This window comes from Cetorhinus maximus, chromosome 21, assembly GCF_964194155.1.
Source record: "Cetorhinus maximus chromosome 21, sCetMax3.hap1.1, whole genome shotgun sequence".
Lineage (NCBI taxonomy): Eukaryota > Metazoa > Chordata > Chondrichthyes > Lamniformes > Cetorhinidae > Cetorhinus > Cetorhinus maximus.
The window spans coordinates 88,583,831-88,610,209 of NC_135899.1; the positions used below are offsets into that span (position 1 = coordinate 88,583,831).

At 44.2% G+C, this 26,379-nt stretch overlaps 1 protein-coding gene across 2 annotated transcripts; it reads right to left on the minus strand.

Annotated features, from left to right (window-relative positions):
* Positions 1 to 4,089: 4,089 nt before the first annotated feature.
* Positions 4,090 to 26,379, minus strand: ctsl.1 (cathepsin L.1). Of its 2 annotated transcripts, XM_078567403.1 has the most exons (9): positions 26,119 to 26,379; positions 25,917 to 26,020; positions 23,829 to 23,971; positions 22,751 to 22,942; positions 20,178 to 20,369; positions 16,946 to 17,111; positions 15,153 to 15,258; positions 9,425 to 9,520; positions 4,090 to 4,542 (listed from the first exon to the last, which is right to left on the minus strand). In XM_078567403.1, exons 2-9 carry the CDS (start codon positions 26,011 to 26,013, stop codon positions 4,539 to 4,541), a joined length of 996 nt encoding a protein of 331 aa, XP_078423529.1. In that variant the 5' UTR covers positions 26,014 to 26,020; positions 26,119 to 26,379; the 3' UTR covers positions 4,090 to 4,538. The 2 variants fall into 2 exon arrangements, with proteins under 2 accessions (XP_078423529.1, XP_078423528.1); XM_078567402.1 differs by lacking the exon at positions 26,119 to 26,379 and having other exon boundaries at positions 25,917 to 26,114.

Consider the following 26,379-nt stretch of genomic DNA (forward strand, 5'->3'; position numbering starts at 1 on the left):
CTACAGCCCTCTTATGCATCATTTATAAGCCATAAAGCAGAATGAAGGCTGAGGAAAATGTCTCCAGTCCATCTTCTCAACCAGGATAATGAAACCTGATAAATTATCATCATATTATTAGTGGTCAAGGGTGAACCTTCAGCAGGAACTTTGGAATAAGGTACATGCACAATCCCATAATTAGAGATGGGTTATCTGATTTGGATGTGCTAGCACTCAAAAGCACACACTGCTTGTTTTCTAATCTTTCCCAATGTCCCCCAAGCCTTTTAGGCTTCCTCCTGATTGTGTACAGCCTTGAGATAGATAGAGATCCCATAATGACAATGAATGCTAGATGCAACACATGCCAATGTTCTTGCAAAGGATATCAACCCCGGAACAACGTAACATACACCTTTGTTAAAACGGACAGAGCATAGTGCTAGACTTTAGAGCACCTAGTGACACACATACACCAGCTGGTACTGCAGCAGGAGCTGGTATTTATATCATTACCCAACTTTCTGTTTCTTATTCTTTCATGGGATGTGGGCGTCGCTGGAGAGCCCAACATCTGTTGCCCATCCCTAACTGTCCTTGAACTGAGTGGCTTGCACAGCCATTTCAGGGGGCAGTTAAGAGTCAACCACATTGCTGTGGATCTGGAGTCGGATGTAGGCCAGACCAGGTAAGGATGGCAGATTCCCTTCCCTAAAGGACATTAGCGAACCATATGGGTTGTTACCATGTGTTCAGTTATCATCATCACCATCGTGAGTTCTCTGCCCGAGAGCAAATCCTTGGTGATTATTCGCTGTACCACAGCCATATGTATACCAGGGTTTTTACTATGGGTAGGGCAAGGAGGCAGTCCCCAGGTCTATCTCACCTGGAATGGGGATCGAACCCCATGCTGTTGACGTTAATCAGAACAACACGCTAACCATCTGGCCAACTTCAGCAAACTGCAGCCCCGCGCCCCCTCCGCCTCCCCCTGTGCCCTGTTGCAATGAGTACAATTCAAATAGCACAGTTTGTATTTTCCTTTGTGTTCTTGTGTTCAAACTCAAGTGCCTGCTTTCCCCAAAAGATTAATATTGTTGTGTTATCAGCTCTCTGAGGGACGTTTTCCTTCCTTCTGAAAAATTGAAGGATTGTTGCTAGCTCTAAAATAGCGCTGGGACATCTAAAGGGGCATCAGTGCTGAACAAAGAAGGACAGGTTCTCTGTACTTCACAGCATTTAAACCGTGTGAGAAAAGAATTTACTTTTGTAATGTGCTGCAACAGCTCATAGTCCAAGCAGATAATAGCCCAGATCTTCCAATTGAAGTAGTGATGAATGTTGAGGTGTTCGCCACTGTTGAGGAACAGAACCTAGAGGAGGCCCAAAGCACAGGCCTCATGCACAAGCTTCAACTCCTGGAGGGCAGAGATAAGCTGCCCAGACCTCACCCTGGATTCTGCCAACATTGATGCTGCCACTGGAGATTTGGGCTTGATGCTGTGCACTTGCCCACAAATTCGCACCACTCTGCCTGGATTTTTAAATCACGGGCATAAAACCAGGTGAGAAGTGTTTTACAGCGGAAGGTGTATCGGGAAGGCCTGTTTATACAAAATGCATTTAAAAGTAAACTTGCAGAACAATCATCACCCTTCCCCACACCCATTACCCTCCTTTACCCACCCCACACACCTACTCAGCACCCCAACCAGCCCACCCCCACTTCCATCAACCCCACTCCCCCAACGAACCAACGGCCATCCCCCACCCTCTTCCCCCTCTCTCCCGTTCCCCCTCTCCCTCTGTCCATCTCTTCCTCCCACTGCCTCTTCCCCACCCCCCCACTCTTCTTCCCCCTACCTACCCCTTCCCATTTCCCTCCCCCTCATTCTTCCCCACCCCTGTACTTGCCATTCACCTGTCCCTGCCCCCCCACCCCCCCAGAAGTCATGATTCCATGGCTTCTCGTAAAATGTTAAGTGTAGCTAAAAACATAGTGGGCCAGATTTCTTGGCTGGGGTGGGCAGGCAGGCTGAGGTACTGAGGGTGAACTGTCAGTGTTTCCCATCATTATCCCTTCTCAACAGATCACACAGGATGTTGGCCAGACGCTGATTTGCGTGGAAGTTCTGAAGTTATGGTCTGTCACTCAGTAATCCATCCAAGGCTGCATTGTGGACCCAACACCCAGAGCCAGCAGTCATTGAGATCAGTGAGAATTTCAACTTTCTGCCCCCCATATTGCTACCAGAAACCTCTTAAATAAGTTACACCTTGTTTAATCAGGTTTCTAATGGCAATGTAAGAATAACATAGTGATGAACAATAGAACTGGCACTGAAAAGGTAATTTTATATCTGTGGTGCGCTATGAACTGATTAATTCATAGATTTTTAAGCTTAAATATTTTCAATTACAATTTTTTTAAAAACTTGTTCAGAATATTTTAGCTTCTACCTACAACCCAGGTGTATGTCCCAATCTTTAACTTGCTCGATGAAAAAACATTTCAAAGTGTTTTTTCTGACTGTTTGTATGACCTTTTTTTTATGCATTCATGGGGCATGGGCATCACTGGCTGGGCCAGCATTTATTCCCCATCCCTAATTGCCCTTGAGAAGGTGGTGGTGAGCTGCCTTCTTGAACCGCTACAGCCCATGTGGTGTAGGTACGCCCACTGTGCTGTTAGGGAGTGCCAGGATTTTGACCCAGCGACAGTGAAGGGATGGTGATATATTTCCAAGTCAGGATGGTGAGTGGCTTGGAGGGGAACTTCCAGGTGGTGGTGTTCCCATGTGTCTGCCACCCTTGTCCTTCCAGATGGTAGTGGTCATGGGTTTGGAAGGTGCTGTCGAAGGATCCTTGGTGACTTCATTCTTTAAAGTGATTGGCTGTTTGGACAGCCCGGTGACATCACTCCAGCTCCACAGTGGGAATCCCTTGTATTGAAACAAAGGGCAGAATTTTCTGCCTGCCAGGTGGGCAAAGTGGGAGCGGGCGCAGGCCAGATTGGTGCCCTCGATCGGGTCCGCGCCACCATGTTACGTGGGCAGGCCAATTAAGGCCCACCCAGCGTGACGTACACCCGGAAGCGCTGAACGCTCCCTGTGCGGGCAGGATGGAGGGGGGGTATTGCCTGAGTCAGGAGTGCACTCTTTCGCGCCTACGTGCAGAAGAGCACAGAAATCTCCCCGAGGTACAGAGGTGCCTCAGGGAACTTAGTTTTACGTCCAAAAAGTTCCATAAAATTTTAATGACATGTCCTCTCTCATGTGAAAATGTCACATGAGCTGGGACATGTGCATTAATTTCAATAAAAATTTTTGTCAAAATTTAAAATCATTCATAAAACTTCATCCCGCCCGTGGATGAGGTTTCATGAAAAATGCGAAGGCCGCCTGGGCTCTTCACCTGCACCCCCCCCCCCCCGCTAACCTTAAGGTTGGACAGGCAGCTCCGCTAATTATTTTAATTGCGAGTTAAATGGCCTTAATAGGCTTTTGACAGTTCGGCGGGGGTGCAGCCCAGTCAGCAGCACGCCCGCCGATCTGAAAGTCTGAATGATGCGCCAGGACGTCAATTTACACCTCGGCGAGCGGGCCTCGCCCCCACTTGCCGAGCCAAAGATTCGACCCATAAGCTTCTGAGGGGCTTGTCAGGGTAGCTGCTGAAAGGATGTTTGCCCTCGTGGGGGAAATCTAGAGCTAGGGGGCACAGATTCAAAATAAGGGATCTCCTATTTAAGACGGAGATTTGGAGGAATTTCTTTTCTCAGAGGATCACTAGTCTTTGGAATTCTCTTCCCCTACAAGCAGTGCAGGCTGTCATTGGATATATTCAAGGCTGAATTGGACAGATTTTTGATTTGACAAGTGAGTCAAGAGTTATGGTGGGGGACAGGCAGGAAAGTGGAATTAAGGCCACAACTGATCATCCCTATGATCATACTGAACAGCAGAGCAGGCCCAAGGGGCCAAATGACCTCCTCCTGCTCTTATTTCTTAAGCTATTACGTTCAATATCTGGCAACCTTAAAAGATGGCTGCAGGACACACTGCGTATACAAGCAAATGGTTCAGAACGAAAAAGAAGCACCAAATGTTGAGGTGAGAAATTACGTTTATTGCCATATAGACTAATGGTGGGACAGACAAACTTTCCAGAAGATCTTGGAGAGTTTAATGCACTGCATACAGCACAACGACAGACAGAGCTACAAAATGTACATGGCATCTTGCACACACATTGCAACACAGAAAACGCATATACATTCAAAACTTGTTCAATAAAATGAGTTTGCAAAATGTGATAGTTCCACACGCCAGGACTAGTGGTTACAAATCATAATGGTTAAACAAGCCAGTACCATCACCAGTCAAAAACTAAATTAGCAACAAGAAATCTATCCAGGAATGGGCTGTAATGCATTGTACTATTTATCAAAAGTGATTGGAGTTCAAAATTACAACATGTGACCTAATGTTATATATTAATATTCTTTGGTGCCCATCAGAGGTACTTGTTTTGGAATGGAGAGATGGAGAGTTTCATCATCTGTGAATAAAAGTAGAGAAGTTTAAGGTTGGTGCAGAGAAACAGCAACTAGAAAGTAAGAGTTGAAAAAGAGCCATCCATGGTGAGCTACATTATGTTTTTAGTTTTGCTCCTTATTGCTTTATTTAGCACAGCTAACTTTCTCTCTCTTACTATTCAATGCCAATGTGGCTCAAGTCCCAATCCAGGACTTGAGCACAAAAATCGAGGCTGTTACTCCACTACAGTACTGAGAGAGTGCTGCACTGCTGGAGGTGCCATTTTTTCAGGTGAGACATTAAACTGAGGCTGTGTCTGCCCTCGCAGGTGGAGGTAAAAGATATTGTGACACTCTTTCCAAGAGCAAGAGAGTTACTCTTGGTGTCTTGAGCAATATTTCTCCCTCAGTCAATATTAAACAGATTATCTGGTCATTATCACATTGCTGTTTGTGGGATATAAACAAAATACTGCGGATGCTGGAAATTTGAAACAAAAACAAAAATAGCTGGAAAAACTCAGCAGGTCTGACAGCCTCTGCAGAGAGGAACACAGTTAATGTTTCGAGTCGGTATGACTCTTCAACAGAACTAAAGAAAAATAGAAATGAGGTGAAATATAAGCTGTTTGAGGGGGTGGGACAGGTAGAGCTGGATAGATGGCCAGTGATAGGTGGAGGCAAAGAGATTGCCAAAGATGTCATAGACAAAAGGACAAAGGGGTGTTGACGGTGGTGATATTAGCTAAGGAATGTGCTAATGGTGAGATTAAGGCTAGAAAGCAGGACAAGCAAGGTACAGATACCCCCAGTGGGGGTGGGGTAGGGGGAAGGGATCGAAATAGGCTAAAAGGTGGAGATAAAACAATGGATGGAAATAAATTTTAAAATAATAGAAATAGGTGGGAAAAGAAAAAAATATATATTTTTTAAAATTATAAATTATAAGACAAAAGGGAGATCGGAAAGGGGGTGGGGATGGAGGAGAGAGTTCATGATCTGAAATTGTTGAACTCAATATTCAGTCCGGAAGGCTGTAAAGTGCCTAGTCGGAAGATGAGGTGCTGTTCCTCCAGTTTGCGTTGAGCTTCACTGGAACATTACAGCAGGCCAAGGACGGACATGTGGGCATGAGAGCAGGATGGTGTGTTGAAATGGCAAGCGACAGGGAGATCTGGGTCTTGCTTGCGGACAGGCCAAAGGTGCTCCACAAAGCGGTCACCCAGTCTGTGTTTGGTCTCTCCAATGTAGAGCAAACCGCATTGGGAGCAGCGAATGCAGTAGACTAAATTGAGGGAAGTGCAAGTGAAGAGTTGCTTCACTTGAAAGGAGTGTTTGGGCCCTTGGACGGTGAGGAGGGGAGAAGTAAAGGGGCAGGTGTTGCACCTTCTGCGGTTGCATGGGAAGGTGCCGTGGGAGGGGGTTGAGGTGTAGGGGGTGATGGAGGAGGGGACCAGGGTGTTCCGGAGGAAACGATCCCTACGGAAGGCCGACAGGGGAGATGAAGGGAAGATGTGTTTGGTGGTGGCATCATGCTGGAGTTGGCGGAAATGGGAAGAATAGGAAGAAGCTGAGAGCCCTCAGACCATCCTGGTGGGGGATGGAGGTGTAGAGGGATTGGACGTCCATGGTGAAGAGGAGGTGGTTGGGGCCAGGGAACTGGAAATTGTTGATATGATGTAAGGCATCAGAGGAATCACGGATGTAGGTGGGAAGAGACTGGACAAGGGGAGATAGAATGGAGGCAAAATAGCAAGAAATGAGTTCCATGGGGCAGGAACAGGCTGACACGGTCAGTCTGCCGGGACAGTCCTGTTTGTGGATTTTGGGTAGGAGGTAGAAGCGGGCCGTCCAAGGTTGGGAGACTACGAGGTTGGAAGCTGTGGAGGGAAGATCTCCAGAGGAGATGAGGTCAGTGACAGTCCTGGAAACAATGGCTTGATGTTCATTGATGGGGTCATGGTCCAGGGAGAGGTAGGAGGAAGTGTCTGCAAGTTGACGCTCAGCCTCTGCGAGGTAGAGGTCAGTGCGCTAGACAAAAACAGCACCACCCTTGTTGGCAGGTTTGATGACAAAGTCAGGGTTGGATCTCAGAGAACAGAGTGCGGCAAGTTCAGAAAGAGACAGGTTAGAGTGTTTGTGGGAGCTTGCTGTGCACAACTTGGCTGCCACATTTCCTAAATTACAGAGGTGTCTACAAATGAAAAGTGCTTAATTTGCTGTAAAGGTGCAAGGACGTCCTAAGCTCATGAAAGGCCCAACTTAAATGAAAATTTATTTTCTAACTGCGGTAATAATGCACAAATATTAAGTTACAAATTCATGGCCACAAATGTGTGTCTGCTCAGGGGCACAGGAATATGCCAGAAACCATATCAGTCAATAAAATATACTTTCTATATGACTTCTGAAAACTACATTTGAGTAAATTGTTTCTTACTATTCATTCAGGGGATGTGGGTATCACTGGCAAGGCCAGCATTTATTGCCCATCTATAATTGCCCTTGAGAAGGTGGTGGTGAGCTGCCTTCTTGAACCGCTGCAGTCCATGTGGTGTAGGTACATCCACAGTGCTGTTAGGAAGGGAGTTCCAGGGTTTTGACCCAATGACAGTGAAGGAACGGCAATATATTTCCAAGTCAGGATGGTGAGTGGCTTGGAGGGGAATTTGCAGGTAGTGGTGTTCCCATGTGTCTGCTGCCCTTGTCCTTCTAGATGGTAGAGGTCATGGGTTTGGAAGGTGCTATCTAAGGAGGCTTGGTGAGTTCCTGCGGTGCATCTTGTAGATGGTACACACTGCTGTGCTGTGTGGTGGAGGGAGTGAATGTTTATGGATGGGATGCCAATCAAGCTTTCTCCTGGATGGTGTCAAGCTTCTTGAGTGTTGTTGGAGCTGCACACATCCAGGCAAGTGGGGAGTATGAGAGTATTCCTATACAGTTCTGACTTGTGCCTGTAGATGGTGGACAGGCTTTGGGGAGTCAGGAGGTGAGTTACTCACTGCAAGTTTCCTAGCCTCTGACCTGCTCTTGTAACCACAGTATTTATATGGCTAGTCCAGTTCAGCTTCTGGTCAATGGTCACCCCCAGGATGTTGATAGTGGAGGATTCAGTGTTGGTAATGCCATTGAATGTCATGGTGGTGGGGGGGGTGGTGATGGTTAGATTCTTTCTTGTTGGAGATGGTCTTTGTCTGACACTTGTGTTGCATGAATATTACTTGCCACTTTTATTGTCCAGGTCTTGCTGCATTTGGACATGGACTGCTTCAGTATCTGTGAAGTCACGAATGGTGCTGAACATTGTGCAATCATCAGTGAACATCCCCACTTCTGACCTTATGATGGAAGGAAGGTCAATGATGAAGCTGCTGAAGATGGTTGGGCCTAGGACACTACTCCTGCAGTACAGTAGTAAAGATATCTTGTTCCAATTTTATAGGGACTTGGTGAGACTGCACCTGGAGTATTGTGCACAGTTTTGGTCTCCTTACCTAAGGAAGGGTATACAGCATGGAGGGAGCGCAATGAAGGTTTACCAGGCTGATTCCTGGGATGATAGTATTGTCCTCTGAAGAGAAACTGAGATGCCTGGGCTTGTATTGTTTAGAGTTTAGAAGAAGCATACAAAATTCTTACAGGGCTTGACATAGTAGATGCAGGAAGGATGTTTCCCCTGGCTGTGGGGTCTACAACCAGGGGACACAGACTCAGAATAAGAGTTAGGCCATTTAGGACTGAGATGAGGAGGAAGTTCTTCACTCAGAGGGTTGCGAATCTTTGGCATTCTCTATTCCAGAGGGCTGTGGAGGATCAGTTATTGAGTATGTTCCAGATAGAGATTGATAGTTTTCTACACATTAAAGATATCACGGGGTATAGGGATAGTGCGGGAAAATGGCGTTGAGGTGGAAGATCAGTTATGATCTATTTAAATGGTGCAGCAGGCTCAAGGGGCAGAGTGGCCTACTCCTGCTCCTATTTCCTATGTTCCTATAGGCAGCTTGTGCATTGCAGTTGTTAAATGTCAATTCACTTGCTTTGTTAGCACCCGTCCCACTGTGGGGATGACAATGTGGAGTCAGTGGCAGAGGTTAGGGGGTAGGTGTGGAGCTCCTGCTCCTCCTGGTTCAATCAGAAGTATTTTCTTTTAATTTAATATATTTGTTCTGGCTGGGACAGACTGGCACCTGCTTCACTCATTAGAAACAAATTTTCCAGGGGCTGGGGTTAAACCCCTTGCATATGTTACATTTTCAGGACAAAGCAACCCGTTTGGATTGACATTTCATACACCACCTTAAACATTCACTCCCTCCACCACCAACGTACAGTAGCAGCAGTGTGTGTACCATCTACAAGATGCACTGCAGCAACTCACCAAGGCTCCTTCGACATCACCTTCCAAACCCACGACCCCTACCACCTAGAAGGACAAGGACAGCAGATGCATGGAAACACCAACTGTAAGTTCCCCTCCAAACCACACACCATCCTGACTTGGAACTACATCATCGTTCCCTCACTGTCGCTGCGTCAAAATCTTGGAGCTCCCCCCACCAAGAGCAATGTGGATGTACCTACAAGGTTCAAGAAGTTGGCTCACCACCACCTCCTCAGGGATATTAGGGATGGGCAATAAATGCTGGCCTTGGCAGCGATGACATGACAAATTTTGCAGGGGCCCAAAAGTAGGTGTGGATTTATTATGGGCTGTCCACTGATCATAATGCCCATCTTACACTTGAAGAACAGGCAAACACATATAAATTTCTACCAGGCACCCACCCCACACCTCCCACCATGACACATTGCCGAAATATCTCATTTTGTTTGGTGCGTGACCTCACCACAAAATTCATTTTGAAATAAGTTGGACAAGGCAAAACAAATAAGTACACTTACACCAAAGGGAAGCTGGCAAGTGATGCAATTCCACATTGATTATCCTTGTTCCTTGACATGTAAATGTATCCTTCATTACCCCAGTCTGTACCCCAGCTAGCAAAAAAAACACCATGAAATGTGAGTATTTCGAAATGTTAAAATCCGAGCCGAATAGCCGACTCTAGCTCCTATTTCTTCTGTTCTTATGCTCTAAGTAAAAAAGATCTTCAACTTGCACGGTGCAATATTAGCACATGAATATTTAATAGTGTAACTGAAATATTCTACAATTTTAATGATATAAATACCTACGTTAAAATAGGAGGCAAAGGAATGTCATACCAGAGTGTGTTAAACCTTCCATTGCACTAGATTCTGAGTCACGGATGAACATCACAATCTCAGTGCATGAGCTTGTGTTAACATTCATTGGCTGATATTGCAGTGTATTGTCAAAGTCCATGAGAGACTGGGAAAAGCACATCAAAGCTACAACCATTATAAAAACTTTTTTTTTCTTTAAATATTCTTTTTTTTTTCCTCTTCTAGACCTTGTGGCCGATTTCCTTGTGTTTATTAACTTTGATCTTCACTCTCCAATTTATCCTTTTTGTTCTTTCATAGGATATGGGCATCGCTGGCTGGGCCAGCATTGTTATTACCCATCCTTAAATGCCCTTGAGAATGTGATGGTGAGCCGCCTTCTTGAACCACTGCAGTCCATTAGATATGAGATTACCAGATTGAGAAATCTGGGCGGCAGATAGTTGGATGTAACAATGTAGGAAGATTCACAGGCTAAATAAAGCCTGACAGGGACTATGATGTGAACGTTCATGGTGTAAAGCCAGCAACAAAGAGGCTCAAGTTGAGGGGCAGCTTCTTAAGTACTGTCCAGCCCACATAGCTGCTAACTTGCTGATTGGTCAGGACATCGACAGACAAGTTGTCTAATGACCCAGAGGAAGCCCTCCTATCAGGGGCCAGTGAAATATGGCCTGCTTGATTGTGGCTCAATCAGCTCAGGACTGATGGTGCCAATGCAAAGACTCTCTGTAGAAGTCAGGATACAGCCAAACAAATTCTGTCATCTGTGAGTGTGGAGAGGCATCCCAAATGATGAAACATCTCCTAGAGTTCCCTCTTCTACCACAGCCATGTAGCCCTGAAGATCTGAAGGTCTTCAGTTCTCAAGTCAGAGCTTGCAATGGAACAGTGCCAGCCAAGGAGGGTGTAGCAACAGGACAAAAAGGTTAACTTTGATCAAAATATTATGATAGATTAATTGTTTCATGCTTTTATCGAGGTTTATATACTCTTTTATCCCTACAGGATAAACATTCCAAGATACAGGAACAATAAAATGGATAAAATGATGCATCTGATCATATCTTAGAACATGGGGAAAAGCTTTTCGATATAAACTTTGATCATCATGATTGCTACAGAGATGTCACTGGGTGAGAGAGAGAAGACAGATAATGTGCTGTACAGCAGCAAAGTAGAAAATAATACAGTAGCTGAGCCTGGAAATGAAATGAAAAGAAAACTAAAATGATGTTGAACTCTCAGGGCCAAATTGTCCCAGATTTGCACAAAGTGCTGTGGTGGAAGGATAAAAGGACATTTTACCCGTTAGCCACAATGGCGGCTTTTCGTGCCGTACCATCCAAATCCCGCCTCATTAATCATGCATTCCTGGGAAACATGCTGTCCTCTCCTTCGCCCACCCTGCCCTCACCTCAGGCCTTCAACACCGGGAGCCATATTTAAAGGCCGCCCCTACACGGAGCTAGCACCCTTCAAGGGACAGGAGGCTGCTGCAAACTGATGGCTGCCAAAGGGCGGAAACATGCTGCCCCAGATTTAGCGACACCCCCCCCCTCGAGCACCTACCGGATGGAACACAGGCAGATCGCAGTGTCCACTACCCCGGCTCTAGGCAAGGTCATCAATCCAGCATGGCAGCCAACACCCTGCAAAAGAGGATAGCCGCCCTGTGCCACAAGACAACGAATGGTCTCATTCGTTCCGCCAGGGTAAGTCACTCTTCACATCACTCTCAACTCTCATACTCACAAACCCATCGCACATCCACAGGGATCTCACACCTCAAGGGACAACACCACTAACTCTCACACACATCCTCACATCTCCATCAAGCTCATATCCTCTGGAGCTCACATCCTCATCCTGTCCATGGCTCCACTCGCCACACAAACATTCCACTCAGTGTCATGTGTCCTGCTCACACTCTCTCCATCTGTTTTCATGCAGGAGAAGCCTGCTCACAGCAGTAGGGAGAGGTTTGAGACCTTGGGTGGAGTGGCCCATGTTAGGCCCCTCAATCACTTTGAGGAGTGTGCCATCGCACTGACTGGTGAGGACGTGGACCGTGTCTGTGGTGACGGTGAGGTCAGCGGCGAACATCCACGTGAGGATCCTGCACCACATCATCCCTCTCTCAACACAACTGTGAGTGCTCTCTCCCCTGCTTTTGACTCTGCTGCCATGCACTAATTATCTCTATTTTGGTTCACAGGGAGCTCTGCCATGAGATCGACACGCTCAGGCAGTCAGTCCCTCAGCCCCATCCAGGTCCTCATCTCCAGCCAAGAGGACACCTCCTCCACTGAAGAGGTGGAAATAAGCAGCCTGGAAGACCCGTCACAGCGCTTACCCATACCCTGCACCAGTGCAGAGACACACACCTCGGTGGGACCTGGATTTAGAGCAGGTTCAGGTTCACAGTCTGGTAGTCACCTCACAGACACATGTCCGCAGCAGGAGGAGGCAGGTTCAGCTGAGCACCCCAGCACTCGGAGGACTGTTGGGGAAGAGACATCTGTGAGGTCCAAATCCGGTGACGAGCCTCTGGATTTGGGCTTCCAACTCATCGTGGGGAGTCAGCAGAAGGCAGGGGAACATCACACAGAGCTGATGGAAGCCCTCAACAGAGTAGCATGCAAGTTGGAGGAGTGCGTCCGCCTGCTCTCTGATGAAGTGGTGCCCACATGTGCGCATATGGAGGTCTCCATAGGATGGATGGCAGACGCCATGGGGACCCTGGTCCAGCAGAACATGGAGATGCGCGCAGAACTGCACTTCATCGCGTTAGCCATGGGTGAGTTTCTACAATGGCAACACAAGAGGGAAACGGGGCACCTTGATGTTCCTCTGAGTGCTCCTTCCCCTCAGGGCCAGGGCCCCTGGACACCCGAAGGGAGGTGGAGACTCTGGAGACCCCCCGGGCCATCCACTCAGGAATCTCCGAGGCTGTCCTCTCCCTCCAAGTCCTCTTTGCCTGTGACCCTCTCAACCTCACCGTCTTTCACCACAGAGGGAGCAATTGGCCCACAGGAGGACAGGAAGCCGGGACCCCAAGGACTTGTCTTTCCAGAGGACCCACGCTGAAGTCATCAGCGGCAACAGGGTCAACCATTGCACAGGCTGTCTCCACCCCTGCTGCGGATGTCAGGGCAGCACCTAGAAGTGGTAGGCCTAGAAAATTAAAGAATATCTGATCACAAGTGGTTGCACAGGTGAACACATTTTGTCACTACATAATCTGAAAATATATTCACTTCCCCTGAATAATATGTAATGGTGTCTTTCAGCTTCACAAGTCCTCCACCTGCAACCCCCCCCCACCCTATACTACCAGTTCAGCTGGACACAGGCAGTCCACAAGTGACTCTGGAGGGAGATGCGTGTGTGTGTGGCAGGGCCTTTCGGAGCCTCGTGCAAACATTCTCCCTTGCACATGGACCCTTCCTCCATCTCATTCATCTCAATGTCCTGAGCATTTCCAATGCTGCCTGCTGGGGTTCTCTTCCAGTTGTCCATCTGAGCTGATCTGCATCTCAGCCCACCCACTGGTCACACTCCCATGCTGCACCCGTTCCAGCCCAACACGAGGCTTGTTTCACTTTCAGTTTTGCAAGATGGTAGTAGTGAAGTATGTCATCAGCTCCCCCTTCCTTTCCCTTCCCCCAGACACCCATATCCTTTCCACCATCACTGTTGAACCCCCTGACATCACCTTCGACTTCTCTACCGTCATCTACCACCAGAACCGTTTTCTTTCCAGGATATGCAAATGAATGTGCACGTTCCTAACCTTCCTGAGAATCCGAGCTCCATCCACATTAATCTCCCTGACCACCTCCTTCCCACCACCCCCCCCCCACCCCCTCCAGGTCCGTGTCTGCCTCTGAGTCCCCACCAACCAGCCTCACCATCCCTTCTATCACTACCGTCGCATTCTCATTCTCCCACTCTACCAGCTCACTCTGCCCTCGCTCATTCTCACCATTCTTTCCTACCATGCCCACCCTCATTTTGCTCCCGAGGAGGTAGTCATTGACGCCACAGTCCCCTCCCTCGCACGTTCACCTGGACATTCCCCCCCTTACTCTCTCCTCCCCCAGGACCCTTTCCTCCCACTGTACTCCTTTGCTCCACGAACTCCTTCCCCTGCCCTGCAAACTCCTTCCTCCCCCTTCTCTCCTTCTCCCGCGACAAACTCCTTCCTCCCCCTGAAGTCCTTCCCCACTCTGAATGTCTTCCCCCTCCGAACTCCTTCCATTACATCTACCTCTCCAGTTGCTGGATTCTCATCTGTAATACCCTCCTCCCCATACTCCCTACCCCCCTTCCAACCTTACTCCCCCGACACCTTCGCCGCCCCCTCCCAACCTTACCTCGCCCCTTCAATACGCCTTCTTTCCCCAATCAAACCTAGACCTTCCTCTCCCATCTCCCCCCCTACACCTTCCTCTCCCACTCACAGCTGGATCTTCCTCTCCACCCCCTCAATGATCATCTGTAGCAGACCATGGCCGAGACACTGATGTCCCAAAGCAGACCTTCGATGGTGACCTTCCACCTTCCGTGAGCTGCTTCGTGGTGGAGCCATGTACATCAGAACCCACCCAGCATGCAATGTACGTGTTCCTCCAGGGTCCCATTGCTGTAGGGTGCCAGCATCTTCCGCTCCTCAGGTGTCCGCGATGTGAGCAAGGCCCTGGCGGTAAGTCCCGACTTCTGCCTGTAGCACTTGTCAAGACGTGTTGCGCACTGGCGTGTTTTCCCGCCAACTTGGACGTAAATTTGATGTGGGGGGGATGATTCCGGCGAGCAGGGCTCATAATGATATGCAGATGTATGATACTGACGTTCCTGATGTGCGGTAGTAGGAAAGGCAGCCTGCCACTGATGGGCGGAGCGGACTATCGCAAATTGGTTTCACAACGGAGTGAAATCATTTTTTGTACTTCTCATCATATTGTCCGCTCACACCTGCCATGACAGCCGATACCAATGGGCACGGAAAACTCCGCCTTTAGAATTTATTATTTGAAACTATTTCCAACTGTCTGTTTGTGGCCAAACAGATCTTTATGGGTGAGTACATTCAGGAGGGCAAGTCTTACTCTTATTTCCCCACTGTGCACATTAAATTCAGTGGTTAGACAGCTGATTTCTTGTTATTACCTTATTGTAATTAGGGTGGAAATTGGCATCTTGATGATTAATCCCATTAATTGTTAGTTATCTACTTCATTCTGCCAACATAAATGAACAAAACAAACGGTCTCTTATTTTGTAATGAAATACGATAGTTGTCAAATGCCAGCATTAAATGAAAAATAAGAGAATGACAGTGCACGTCCTGACATCAACAGGGTTGAGTAAATTTATGGAATGTATATAATATTTGCAAGGTATAGGTTTACGTTCTTACCTGTTCTTAACCAGCCAGTAGTCATTTCCATGTAATGTTCCATATCCAACAACCAAGACACCATGATCAAGCACGATGCTGCTACACAATGGTTCATCATAGACTCCTGCATTTAAATGGACCAGACATACCAATATTTTCCCAGTAGTAGAGTTTAGAAATCACAAAGGATTTGTAAACTTACAAATTCCCTGCTTCAAGTGTCTGAAAATCTGAGGTAAGGAACTCATATTATTCAACAAATATTTCACGTTGTCAAATGTGATCTTATGGATTATTAAATGTGATCAATAATTTGATCTGTGCAAAATATGGATAAGGTTAGTTATCGTTGTTTTTGGTCCCACGGTGTCTTGCCCCCAGCCACTTCCAGAACCTGGTCTCAGGAAAATGGCTCAAGGTTCATCTGGTGTGCATGGCAGGCAGCTGGTAAGATCCTGGTTCTCAAGAAGCAGCCCAGATGGAAGTATCTGGACAGTGATCATTGTCTCACCACCTAACCTCCATTTCCTACCCCACTCTCAGTGAGACTGCCTCTGCATAGGGAGCAAACACAAAATACCCAAAAGAAGTGGCCATGGAGCAAAAAAAGGGGGCAGAGCTAAAAAAAAAAATCAAAGGACTGACTGACCAATAAGCCTCAGCAGTGTCCAAGGCCTGAAATGGTGACCAAGGATGTGGAGGCCATATGAAACACTACAATGCCCTTTCCCTTTACGCAGGAGTGCTGGACTCTTCAGGGCTTATCCACACTGCTCCTGCAGTCTGGGCCATTATTTCACAGAGCGAGTGGTTATTCTATGAAACAAGTTGCCTTGGGTGATGGTGGAAGCAGATGGTATTGATTCATTCAAATGCAGATAAAATTTCTTTCAGAAAATGATATATTGGGAGACAATATATGAGTAATATGTAGGTTCAATATATGGTTGCAACTGATGACTTTGGGCCTATGGTTCACTTAGCTCCCCACTACTGGAGGTGTTTCACATGCCATGCCTGAGTCTGTGGTACACTAATTGATAGGGATGATTGCTATGATTAGTCAACAACATCTTTAGCAGAGTTGAATGAGATTATTACCAGGATAATGGCAAACTAGATAAACCATTGCTACTGCTGAAAAGAGAAACATGTTGCCAAAGCTTTGCATCTTGTATTCATCAGGCAAAATGCAATAATGCCAAATTTCAAACAATCACAAATGGCTTATTTACACTTGCTAGAAGCAACATGCATTCATGCGCAGAGACCTGTTCTCTGCAAACAAAAGGAATATGTTCAAGCCTTGTGCCTTTTTTGAATAACCCGGCAACCCCTAGGCCAATCAGAGTCTACTTGTCAACCAATCAGCACCCTTTTCTTCTGTAGTATAAATTGTTGTGATCATTTGAAATTTGGCATTCTTGCATTTGTCCTGGTGAGTACAAGGTGAAAAGCTTCAGCAACATGTCTCTCTTTTCAGCAATATTCAAGATCTGTACTACCAAATGACTGTTTATAAACCATGATCTTTTATCATGTAGCAATTACTATGTTCCTTGATATAGGGCAAGAATATCCCCTCCATTGATTTGGGACGCAGTTTTGCACAATAGGAGTGACTGTTGAGAATTTTTGCTGTATATTTCATATAAACCAAAAAACAATGCATTGATCACTGTCTGCATCCAAATTCCTAATATATATCCTATGGAGCTAGGCTCTGTGCCATGGGTGTTAAATCATAAAACGGAACCCTACAAATGGGTAAGGGAATGTTAAAACATGATGTGTTCCATCTAGATATCTACCTGAGGAATATAGCTGGAATGATGGATGACTTGCATCAATGCCAACAGAGATTGGCCCATTCTTTGCCACTGTCACCTGTAAATAACCTTCACTTCCTTTAGGAAGGTCAACATATCCATTACAAGTAGAACCAACAGCTTCTGGATTGAATCTGCAGGGTCCATCCTGAGCAAACAGAACAAAAATAACAGAACTTGTTGATGACTGGCACAGTTTGTGTTTTGCAACATAACAGAAATGAATTTTACATGTTGAATAATATTGTCGGCACATTTATACTGTTTCGGTTACTTCCACTGGGGTTGTAAATAAAAAGTGTTGACATTACGCATTTTTACATAGTACTTGACATATTGGTCATTTCTGGTGCTTTGGAAACAGAGCCCAGTATGGATTTGGTGCAGCCGGCATTATGCTATGATCAAACGCAGAAAGGCATTGGTTAAAGTAGGAAGATGTGTGTTAATATGTCTATTAATTAGATGCAGGTTTGGATTCTAGAGTAGAATCAACTGGTGACTACACTTAGCTGAGAGATCAAATTTAGTAGCAATTTTATATATAAAAGAGCTTTTAGAATGTAATCTGCTGGCCGACTCCTCAGAAGAAGTAAAACACATGCTTATTAATAGCCGTATTCTTAGCCACTGCCTGCGAGAAGCACCATTCTCCAATTATTCAAATTATTTTCTTTGGCATTGAATTTCTGAATTAGGTGCGCTGCTGGGAATAAGTTAGCTATTTAGACTTGATGTGCCCCTTTAAACACACATCACTTGCAATTATGCCATTTCTGTTTTCTTAGGGCTGAGTCACACAGAATTAATGGAATAGAAAGAGGCCATTAGGCCCATTGAATTCAGGCTGGCTCTCTCTAGAGCAAGCCAGTCAGTCCTATTTCTCCATACTATCCCTGCAATCCTGCAGCTTTATCTTCCTCAAGTGCCCATGTAATTTTCTTTTGAAATCATTCACTGTCTCCACTTCCGCCACCCTAATCGTTACCTGCTGCATAAAAAAAGTTCTTCCAAACAGCCCACCCACATCTCTTGCCCAGATTCATAAATGTGTGTCCTCCAATTATTGTACCATCAGCTAATGGGAACAGCTTTTCTTTGTCTACCTTTTCGAAATCTACCATAATCTTCTACACCTCCATTAAATCACCGCTCAATTTCCTTTGCTTCAAGAGGAACAAAGCCAACTTCTCCAACCTAATCTTGTAGCTAAAATTTCTCATCCCTAGATCCATTCTGGTAAATCTCTGCAACTTTTCAAGGACCCTCACATCCTTCCTAAAGTGCGGTGAATGGAACTAGACATAGTTGTCTAGTTGTGGCCAGGTTCAGCATAGCTCCCCTGTTTTTGTACTCAATGCCTCCATTTATGAAGCCCAAGATCCCATATACTTTGCTAATAGCTTTCTTAATATGCTCTGCCACCTTCAAAGGTCTATGCACATGAGCTTCCAGCTCTCTCTGTCCCTTTACACTCTTTAATACTATGTCATTTAGACTACATTGCCTCTCCCTATCCTTTTTATCAAAATGCATCGCCTCACATTTCTTTCTATTAAGTTCTATCTGCCACTTGCTTGCCCATTCTGCTAGCCTACCTATACCCTGTTGCAGTCAGTTAGTATCATCTTCACTTTGTGCCACACCTCCAAATTTGGTATAATTGGCAAATATTCAAATTCCAATATCTAATATCTTCTTTATGGCAGTAGCTAACGTAATGAAAGAAAAGACATTTACCTGTACACCTATATTTCTGATTAAATATACTTTGTATTTATTGTACTTACAGCCTGCCTATCACTATTGTGGGAGCACTAGCTCCATGAGGACTGCAGCGGCCGTATGAAATTTTACAGGACAGAATTAGGCCATTCGGCCCAACAAGTTTAAGAGAAGGCCTACCCTTCCCAATACAACTGAGCTGGCCAACAAATAGTGTTTCCAGCGTCACCTGCATCCTGAGAACAAATTAAAATAACTTTCAGGGTAAGAAAAAAAGAAAATTTACAAAGGAAAAAGCATAATGATGGTTTGTCTGGTATCTCCAAACAAACATTTTCTCCCTTTGGCAAATAGTGGGGAAGTATTGCAGGGATAAACAGGCTAATTATCAACCTGTTGAATCTGTTGTAAGGTATGTTCTTCTGTCTTGGACTATAGGTGTGGGACTTGGTTAGTAGGCACACTGTAGACGTACTCTGGTATCTGCTTACCACTTGTTTATTGGTACTACATCTAAACAGGTTACAGAGTAGGCACGTAGCTCCTAGGCATGCTTCCAGCCTCTCTCTCAAGAGTCTAACACATGACTGATTGCTGTCAGTGGATTATCATCATCCACGTCTCATGTTAGCATATCCCATCTGTTAGCCCTTTATACTTCTGCATCCTGCCATGAATGCTCCTTCCATGCCCAATAAGTCCTGGAATGTGACTTGAACCCAGAGATTCCCTGCTTCAGTAATAAAACTGCACGTGAGAGGGAAAAAAATCCAAGGAAAATGATGAACTGTTTGAATGGCAAGATATAGCATAACATTAATTCAGCCATAGTCAGCAGTTTAGCACAATGAAAACCCTTTTAGAGTGTAGGGATGCTAAGGTCAACCATTATAATCTTATCACTACCATGGGGGAAATTAATGGCTGTGATTAGTCAACATGTTCATTAGCATTGTATAAGCAACTACCAGGATGGTAGAAGGACCTTAGTCTTTTTGCATCAAGCAATTCCTACATTCCTGTGACTAAGATCAGCTGGAATAGAACAGACCATGAAGCAAACCTACAATTCACAAAAAAAAGCACACCTTTTTTTTTACCCTACTCGCAAAGAAAAATAAATATGTTGGGCTATGATAAGTAATTGGCTCATTGTAAATCTTATAATTCCAATATGCTGATGTAAAAGTCCAATAGAAATCCACTTAAGTTAGAGGATCAATATGTATTTCAAGTCATTAATTGCACTTCATTCGAATAAAGAAAGCTGACTTTTCAGTGTCGCTGTGCTAGTTATTCCACTTAGTGTTTGTGTGGTCACGGAAACGGACAACACCTATAAGGTCACATCATACATGTGCTTTTGCATTAATATCTGGCAAGCTCGCGTTTGAGTTTTTCTGTTATATGTATATGAGAGGTTGTGCCTATTTTTGCATTGAAGTACTGACTGAACATGGAATACTTTATCAAGGTTATCTTGGCTAACCTCTGCCGTGTATGGATACGATTCTTCAGTATCAACTCCTCCATTAGCCATTATATACTCAAATGCATAATCCATTAATCCTCCATTACAGCCATGATTTCCATAATTGCCAGAGCAGTCAACAAGCTGTTGCTCACTCAGAGAAACTAAGTTACCAGTCTTCCGAAAGTGCTGTCCTTCCAAAGACCCTGTCTGTAAGAAAATAGCCACACAATCACATACAGGGCGAAATATAAATCAAAACACCAAAAACATTCAATCCAAGTATCATAAATTACTGAACCATCAGCTCTTTCCTCAGGAGAGGAATCAAAACTATAGAAGTGCCTGGAACTTAGGTATCTCTGTTAAACGTGGCTACAGGCTGATTTGTACAAAACTACTGATAGACACTTGTTCATGATGGATGAATTGTCAGCTCAAATATAAATGTGTATCACCCGACAGCCGCCACAGAGGCATGTCTGCAAGGTGACCAGGTACCTTAATCCTCATGTGTATTTGACATTTTGGAAAGACAGGAAGCTGGGAAAAAATGGCGGGGTAGCTCTGTTAATTAAGGATGACATTAGTACAATAGTAAGAGATTACCTTAGTTCTAAAGATCAAGATGTAGAATCAGCTTGGGTAAAGATAAGATATAGCAAAGGTAAGAAGTTTTTTGTGGGAGTAGCTTATAGGCCTCCTAACAGTAACTACTCTGTAGGACAGGGTACACGGGAAGAAAAAAACGGGAGTATGTGTGAAATAGAGGTGTTACATTAGTGATTTTTCAATCTGCTTGTAACATTTCCAGGATCTAGGGAATTTTGCAAAATCACAACCAATGCATCTGCTATCTCTGCAGCTACTTCTTTTAAGACCCTAGGATGAAAACCATCAGGCCCAGGGGACTTGTCAACCCTCAGTTCTAATAATTTTCCCAGTACCTTTTTCCTAGTGATTGCGATTGTTTTAAGTTCCTCCCTCCCTTTTACCTTTTGATTTTACCTCTTGCTTTTTTTGTCTTCCACCGTGAAGACAGACACAAAATATCTGTCCAACACTCCTGCCAGTTCCTTGTTTCCCATTAATAAATCTCCAGCCTCAGCATGTAAGGGACCCACACTCACTTTAGTTACTCTTTTCCTTTTCAAATACTTAACAGAAATTCTTACTGTTTATATATGTCAAGCTAGCTTACTCTCATACTCTAATTTCTCCCTCCTTTTTTAGTCATTCTTCTGCTCACTATACTCCATAACGTTCAACAAAGATATGTTCCATTGAGAAAGAAGGACTCTGGGAGAAGGATACACCATCCGTAGGTAATGAAGGAAGTTAAAGATTGTATCAAATTAAAAGGAAAAAAGTGTACAATACTGTGAAGATTAGTGGTAGGTCAATGTGGCAACGATCATGGATAATTTTAATCTACACATAGATTGGATGAACCAGATCAGCAAAGGCAGCTGGAAGATGAGTTCATAGGTGTTTTCAGGATAATTCCTTAGAGTAGCACGTTCTAGAGCCAACCAAAGAGTAGTCTTTTTTAATACCTGGTGGTTTGCAAAGAGGCAGGATTTATTAATGAGCTTATGGTAAAGGAGCATCTAGGTAGTAGTAATCATAACATTATTGAATTTTGCATTCAGTTTGAACAAAAGGGGGGTAGGAAGTGTGGGTCTAAGGCCAGTGTCTCAAACTTAAATAAAGGCCATTACAAAGGGTATGAGGACAGAGTTGACAGAAGTGAATTGGGAAAATAGGTTAAATGGTAGAACAGTAGAGAAACAGTGGCAGACATTTAAGGAAATATTCCATAACTCTCAGCAAAGATATGTTCCATTGAGAAAGAAAGAGTCTGGGAGAAGGGTGTACCATCTGTAGGTAACTAGGAAAGTTAAAGATAGTATTAAATTGAAAGAAAAATGTACAATACTGTGAAGATTAGTGGTAGGTCAGAAGATTGGACAAAATTTAGAAATCAGCAAAAGAATAACTAAAAAAATAAAAATGGCTGCAGGGATAGTAGATGCATTGGTTGTCATTTTGCAAAATTCCCTAGATTCTGGAAATGTTCACAGCAGATTGAAAAATCACTAATGTAACACCTCTATTCAAGAAAGAAGGGAGACAGGAAACAATAAACTATAGGCTGGGTCATTGAATATGCTCAAGGCTGAGTTAGATAGATTTTTGATCAGCAACAGGTTATGGAAGGCAGCCAGGAAAGTGGAGTTGAGGCCACAACCAGATCAGTCATATCACATTGAATGGCAAAGCAGGCTTCAGTGGCCAAATGTCGCACTCCTGCTTCTAATTCTTGTGTGTTCTTGTGTGCTGAAAGCATCTCAATATGCTGAACGGCAGAGCTAATGCTTTACAATACCAAAATATGGAAGGAAATTTTATGTAAACATGCTCAACATTGATGTAACTACCTCAAGAGTTTGGTCATAAAATTACATATTTCTGTTAAGCCAGAGATTTGCCTTCCTATTGTTCAATGTACCAGAATGTAGCGCTTTATTTTGACCGAGCACAGTTTTTATCTTTAAATAAAGCTGTACAAACTTATATATCAGACTTACTGCACTGAATGCCCAGCAGGAGCCACATTCCTCTTGGTCTTTCACAGGAGTTACATAACCTTTATCCCTCCAGTCCACTGTAGCTGGAAGACTAGTGTTCTTGAAGGACAGAGAAGTGAATGGTGTAAACTTTGCAGCAGTGACGTTTCTCAAGCAGTTGCCGAGAACCATTTTTTTATATTCTTCATTTTTCTGCAAAATAGTTATTAAAATTGTTAACACATGAACTCTTTTAGTGTTTATAGGTCAGGGCATGAGGTAATAGCTTCACTAGTAAGAATTGTCAGATTACCTAACATGAGTGAGTGACAAAGACAATTGTCTTGTGGCCATTCCCATGAGGGGTACATGAAAATGCTATTCTTATTGAATGACACCATATTAGATTTACTTTCAAAAGCTGTTTCTAAAATTCATTGTAAATGCATGCAATTGTTCTTTGACTGGCTAATTAGAATCTTGTATGCTGCATTTGATTGCTTTGTGATTGCAGTGGGTAGCACCCCTGCCTCTGACCCAGAAGCTCTGGGTTTGAATCCCACCCTGGACTTGATGGCCAAGGAAGGTGGGTTCATAATGTGACCAAACAGGTTGAGTATAAACCCGTAAATCCTTCCACGACACCCAGATGGCAGGCTCCCTGTGCGAATTGCAACACACCACCACCAATGCTGTTGCAATGTTGTAACCACCAGTTCTAGCCAGATAACATCCTATGCATATTACCAAGTTGGAACTTGAATTCTGCCTGTTAAGCTGAGAGCTGATATGGTGCAGAGTTCCTCTCCCAACCCCCCCACCCCAATTACATTTTAAATGCTTGGAGAAGACAAATAGGTAAGTTTAACAACCTCAAGGAGCTTCAATCTGTTTTGATTGTGCACTGGAATCACACTGCATGTGGTGTCAAACTGTGAGACCATTCCACCTACCCTTCTCTCTGGAGCCAAGTCAAGCCCCAACTCCAAGTCTGCAATGCAACTGTATTGTGATTTCAAAACAGAAATCACATTGCACCAATACTTAAGCTCCATTTTGTAAATGCGCCTCTAAAGAAACTAGTAAACACTAGAATTACCAGGTCAGCAAAACTGTTCATCCCCAGTCTATAGGCATATAACCCCTGGTCTGCCAGCATATTGTGCTTTATAACCATCTTCCAGTTAGCCAGCCAGATCTCCTTACGATAGGCTACCTCATCAGGAGAAAAGTATGATTTACCTTGAATTAAAGGAACAACATTAGTGCAGTCACTTCATATTCTCCATTCCTGAGTGAAGTTTACTTAAGTGAGTTACTTCGAATTGATTTAGAAGAATGATCCAATTATGATCCATGATCAATTAAGTTTTCTCTAATGCATCAAATTTAATGCATTAAAATTCAATGTAGACAAAATCTAAACACATGCGGACATGAAATGAAAAGTGTAATAATGTGAAACAGATTACACAGCAAATATCTCTGACATAAAATAGATTAACAAGTTTCATCACACCATAAAAGGTTACTTTTTTATTAATTGAAAATACTTATTAACAGAAAAATCTGAAGGAAATTACTTAATGGGCCAGATTTTGCCATAATGGGGCATCCAGTAGCATCTGCCATACGATTTGCCACTGCACCCTTCAGTACTGTACCTTCTTGCCCACAAAGTTTCTGGAGGTGATATCGGTGCAGTGAGGGAACCGGGTATCTGGAACCTGAGTGAACAGGGCAGCCGCCAACAGGGCATCTTCTTCACCAATGAAATTTAAGAATTGGGAAATATCCAGCAGAAGGACTTAGAAGGAGGATGAATTCAATCGGTTACAGGAAGAGAAATAAAGAGAGAAGAAGGAGATTTAGATTTAAAAAGAGAGCAAAGAAAGGCAGGCAAGAAAATTAAGAAAGTAAGTAAAATTTAATATTTGAAATTTCTGATCTCTCCCTAAAAAAAATTAACATCTGAAAGAATAAGACGCCACACTTGTGTCATATTTACTTCCATTGCCATAGAGGTTAATTGTGGATAGGGAATGTTTCACTTTCATTTTGACTGATTTCTGCGACTAAAATCTTGTGATTCCTGAGAAAGGGGAAATTTGCAGTCTTATTTTGATTTTGATAATCAAGATGTTTTCTTTAATTGAATTCCGCTGGAGTAGGCTTTGACTTTGCATATTAGTCTAAGAAAGGCAAATAGCAAGTTAGCAGCCTTTTTACACATCTCCTACTTGGGCTGTCAACTCGCGATCACCCATTTTACAAAATCTCACAGTCGAGATCTGTTCAGGTGTGCTGCTACGTAGGAGAAAGAAACTGCATAAATTGGGCTGCAGTTATACTGGAGCGCCAGTCTGAGAGAGGTTGCTATAAACTAAGCAGCCCAGCTTACACTATACCTTATAAACTATCCTTTGCCCAGCAAGTCATTACTCTGTCTACGTTTGGGACAAGGCTCCACTCCCCGATCCAAGGGATCTTTTAAACCGTGATGCGCAACACTTTGGAGACCAAGCCGAAATGATGTGTGGCAGTCCGCTGGGACAACCTCCCTGCATATTGATAACTTTCCCATCAATGGTCGCATCACGGTAAAACTGATTTTTGTAACCCACACGCTAAATGAAATTTAAACTTAAATAAATGGGAAGGTTTGGGCCAGGTTAGGTGTGAAAGCCCCAGGAACCTGCTCCGCGACCTGCTTTTGAATATCTATAGTGCTGATGTGGCTGGTTCTGGGTGACTCCTGAGGTGTTGATGATGGAGCATTCGATGATGGTCATGCCATTGAATGTCAAGGATAGGTGGTTAGACTCTCTCTTGTTGAAGATAGTCATTGCCTGACATATGAGTGATCCATGTAGAAATGTCCTCTTTATGTCCCTCCATGCACGATTTTGCCTCTCTGAATGCTATGTCAGACTGACTGACATAGTCAGTCAGACCATCCTCTGTCACCAAAGTGCCCTTAAGTTCCATCGCCAAGTTAGAAAACACCAAAAATATTTTGCAATTACGTAAAAGCAGTTCGACTTTTAAAAAAAACAAAGCTCTATAGTTTGAAATGGTCTTCCCAGCTGAAGTGGAACTCCGGCTCAGTAGACACTTGCGTTCAGCTGCAGCGATTTTTCACAGCACTTATTTTACCAGCTAAACAGAGTCAGCAAAAATAACTTACCAAACTTCTTTTTCCACGCAAGCCACTCCAAATCTTCAACAGAGGGGCTGACAGCACTGGCCAATGCCACAGCCGCAGCTAATATCGCAAACTTCATCCTAAAACTGAAGGACCGAAAGCAAGTCATTGAACTGAAAAGGTTTAGAGATCATAAACGTCGAAATGTGGATATTTGCACTAAAACATGCCAAATAATTCTCACCTCCGGTTCACCTTCTTTAACCAAAGATCTATCGAGGTTAGACTCCTGCCAGATCAAAGCGCGAGTGAGTGAGGGAATCGAGAAAATGCTGAGACTTTGTACCCACATCTTCTCGTCACCTCTTCGGGAGGTTTGTGCTTATTGGCCAAAAAAAGGGGGAGAAATGGTTGTTTCATTTCGATGTAGTTTAAACTAGGATGTGAACTTGTGATCGGACAAATATGTTCCAAGAATTGTTACTTTCATTTACTTGCGAAATCC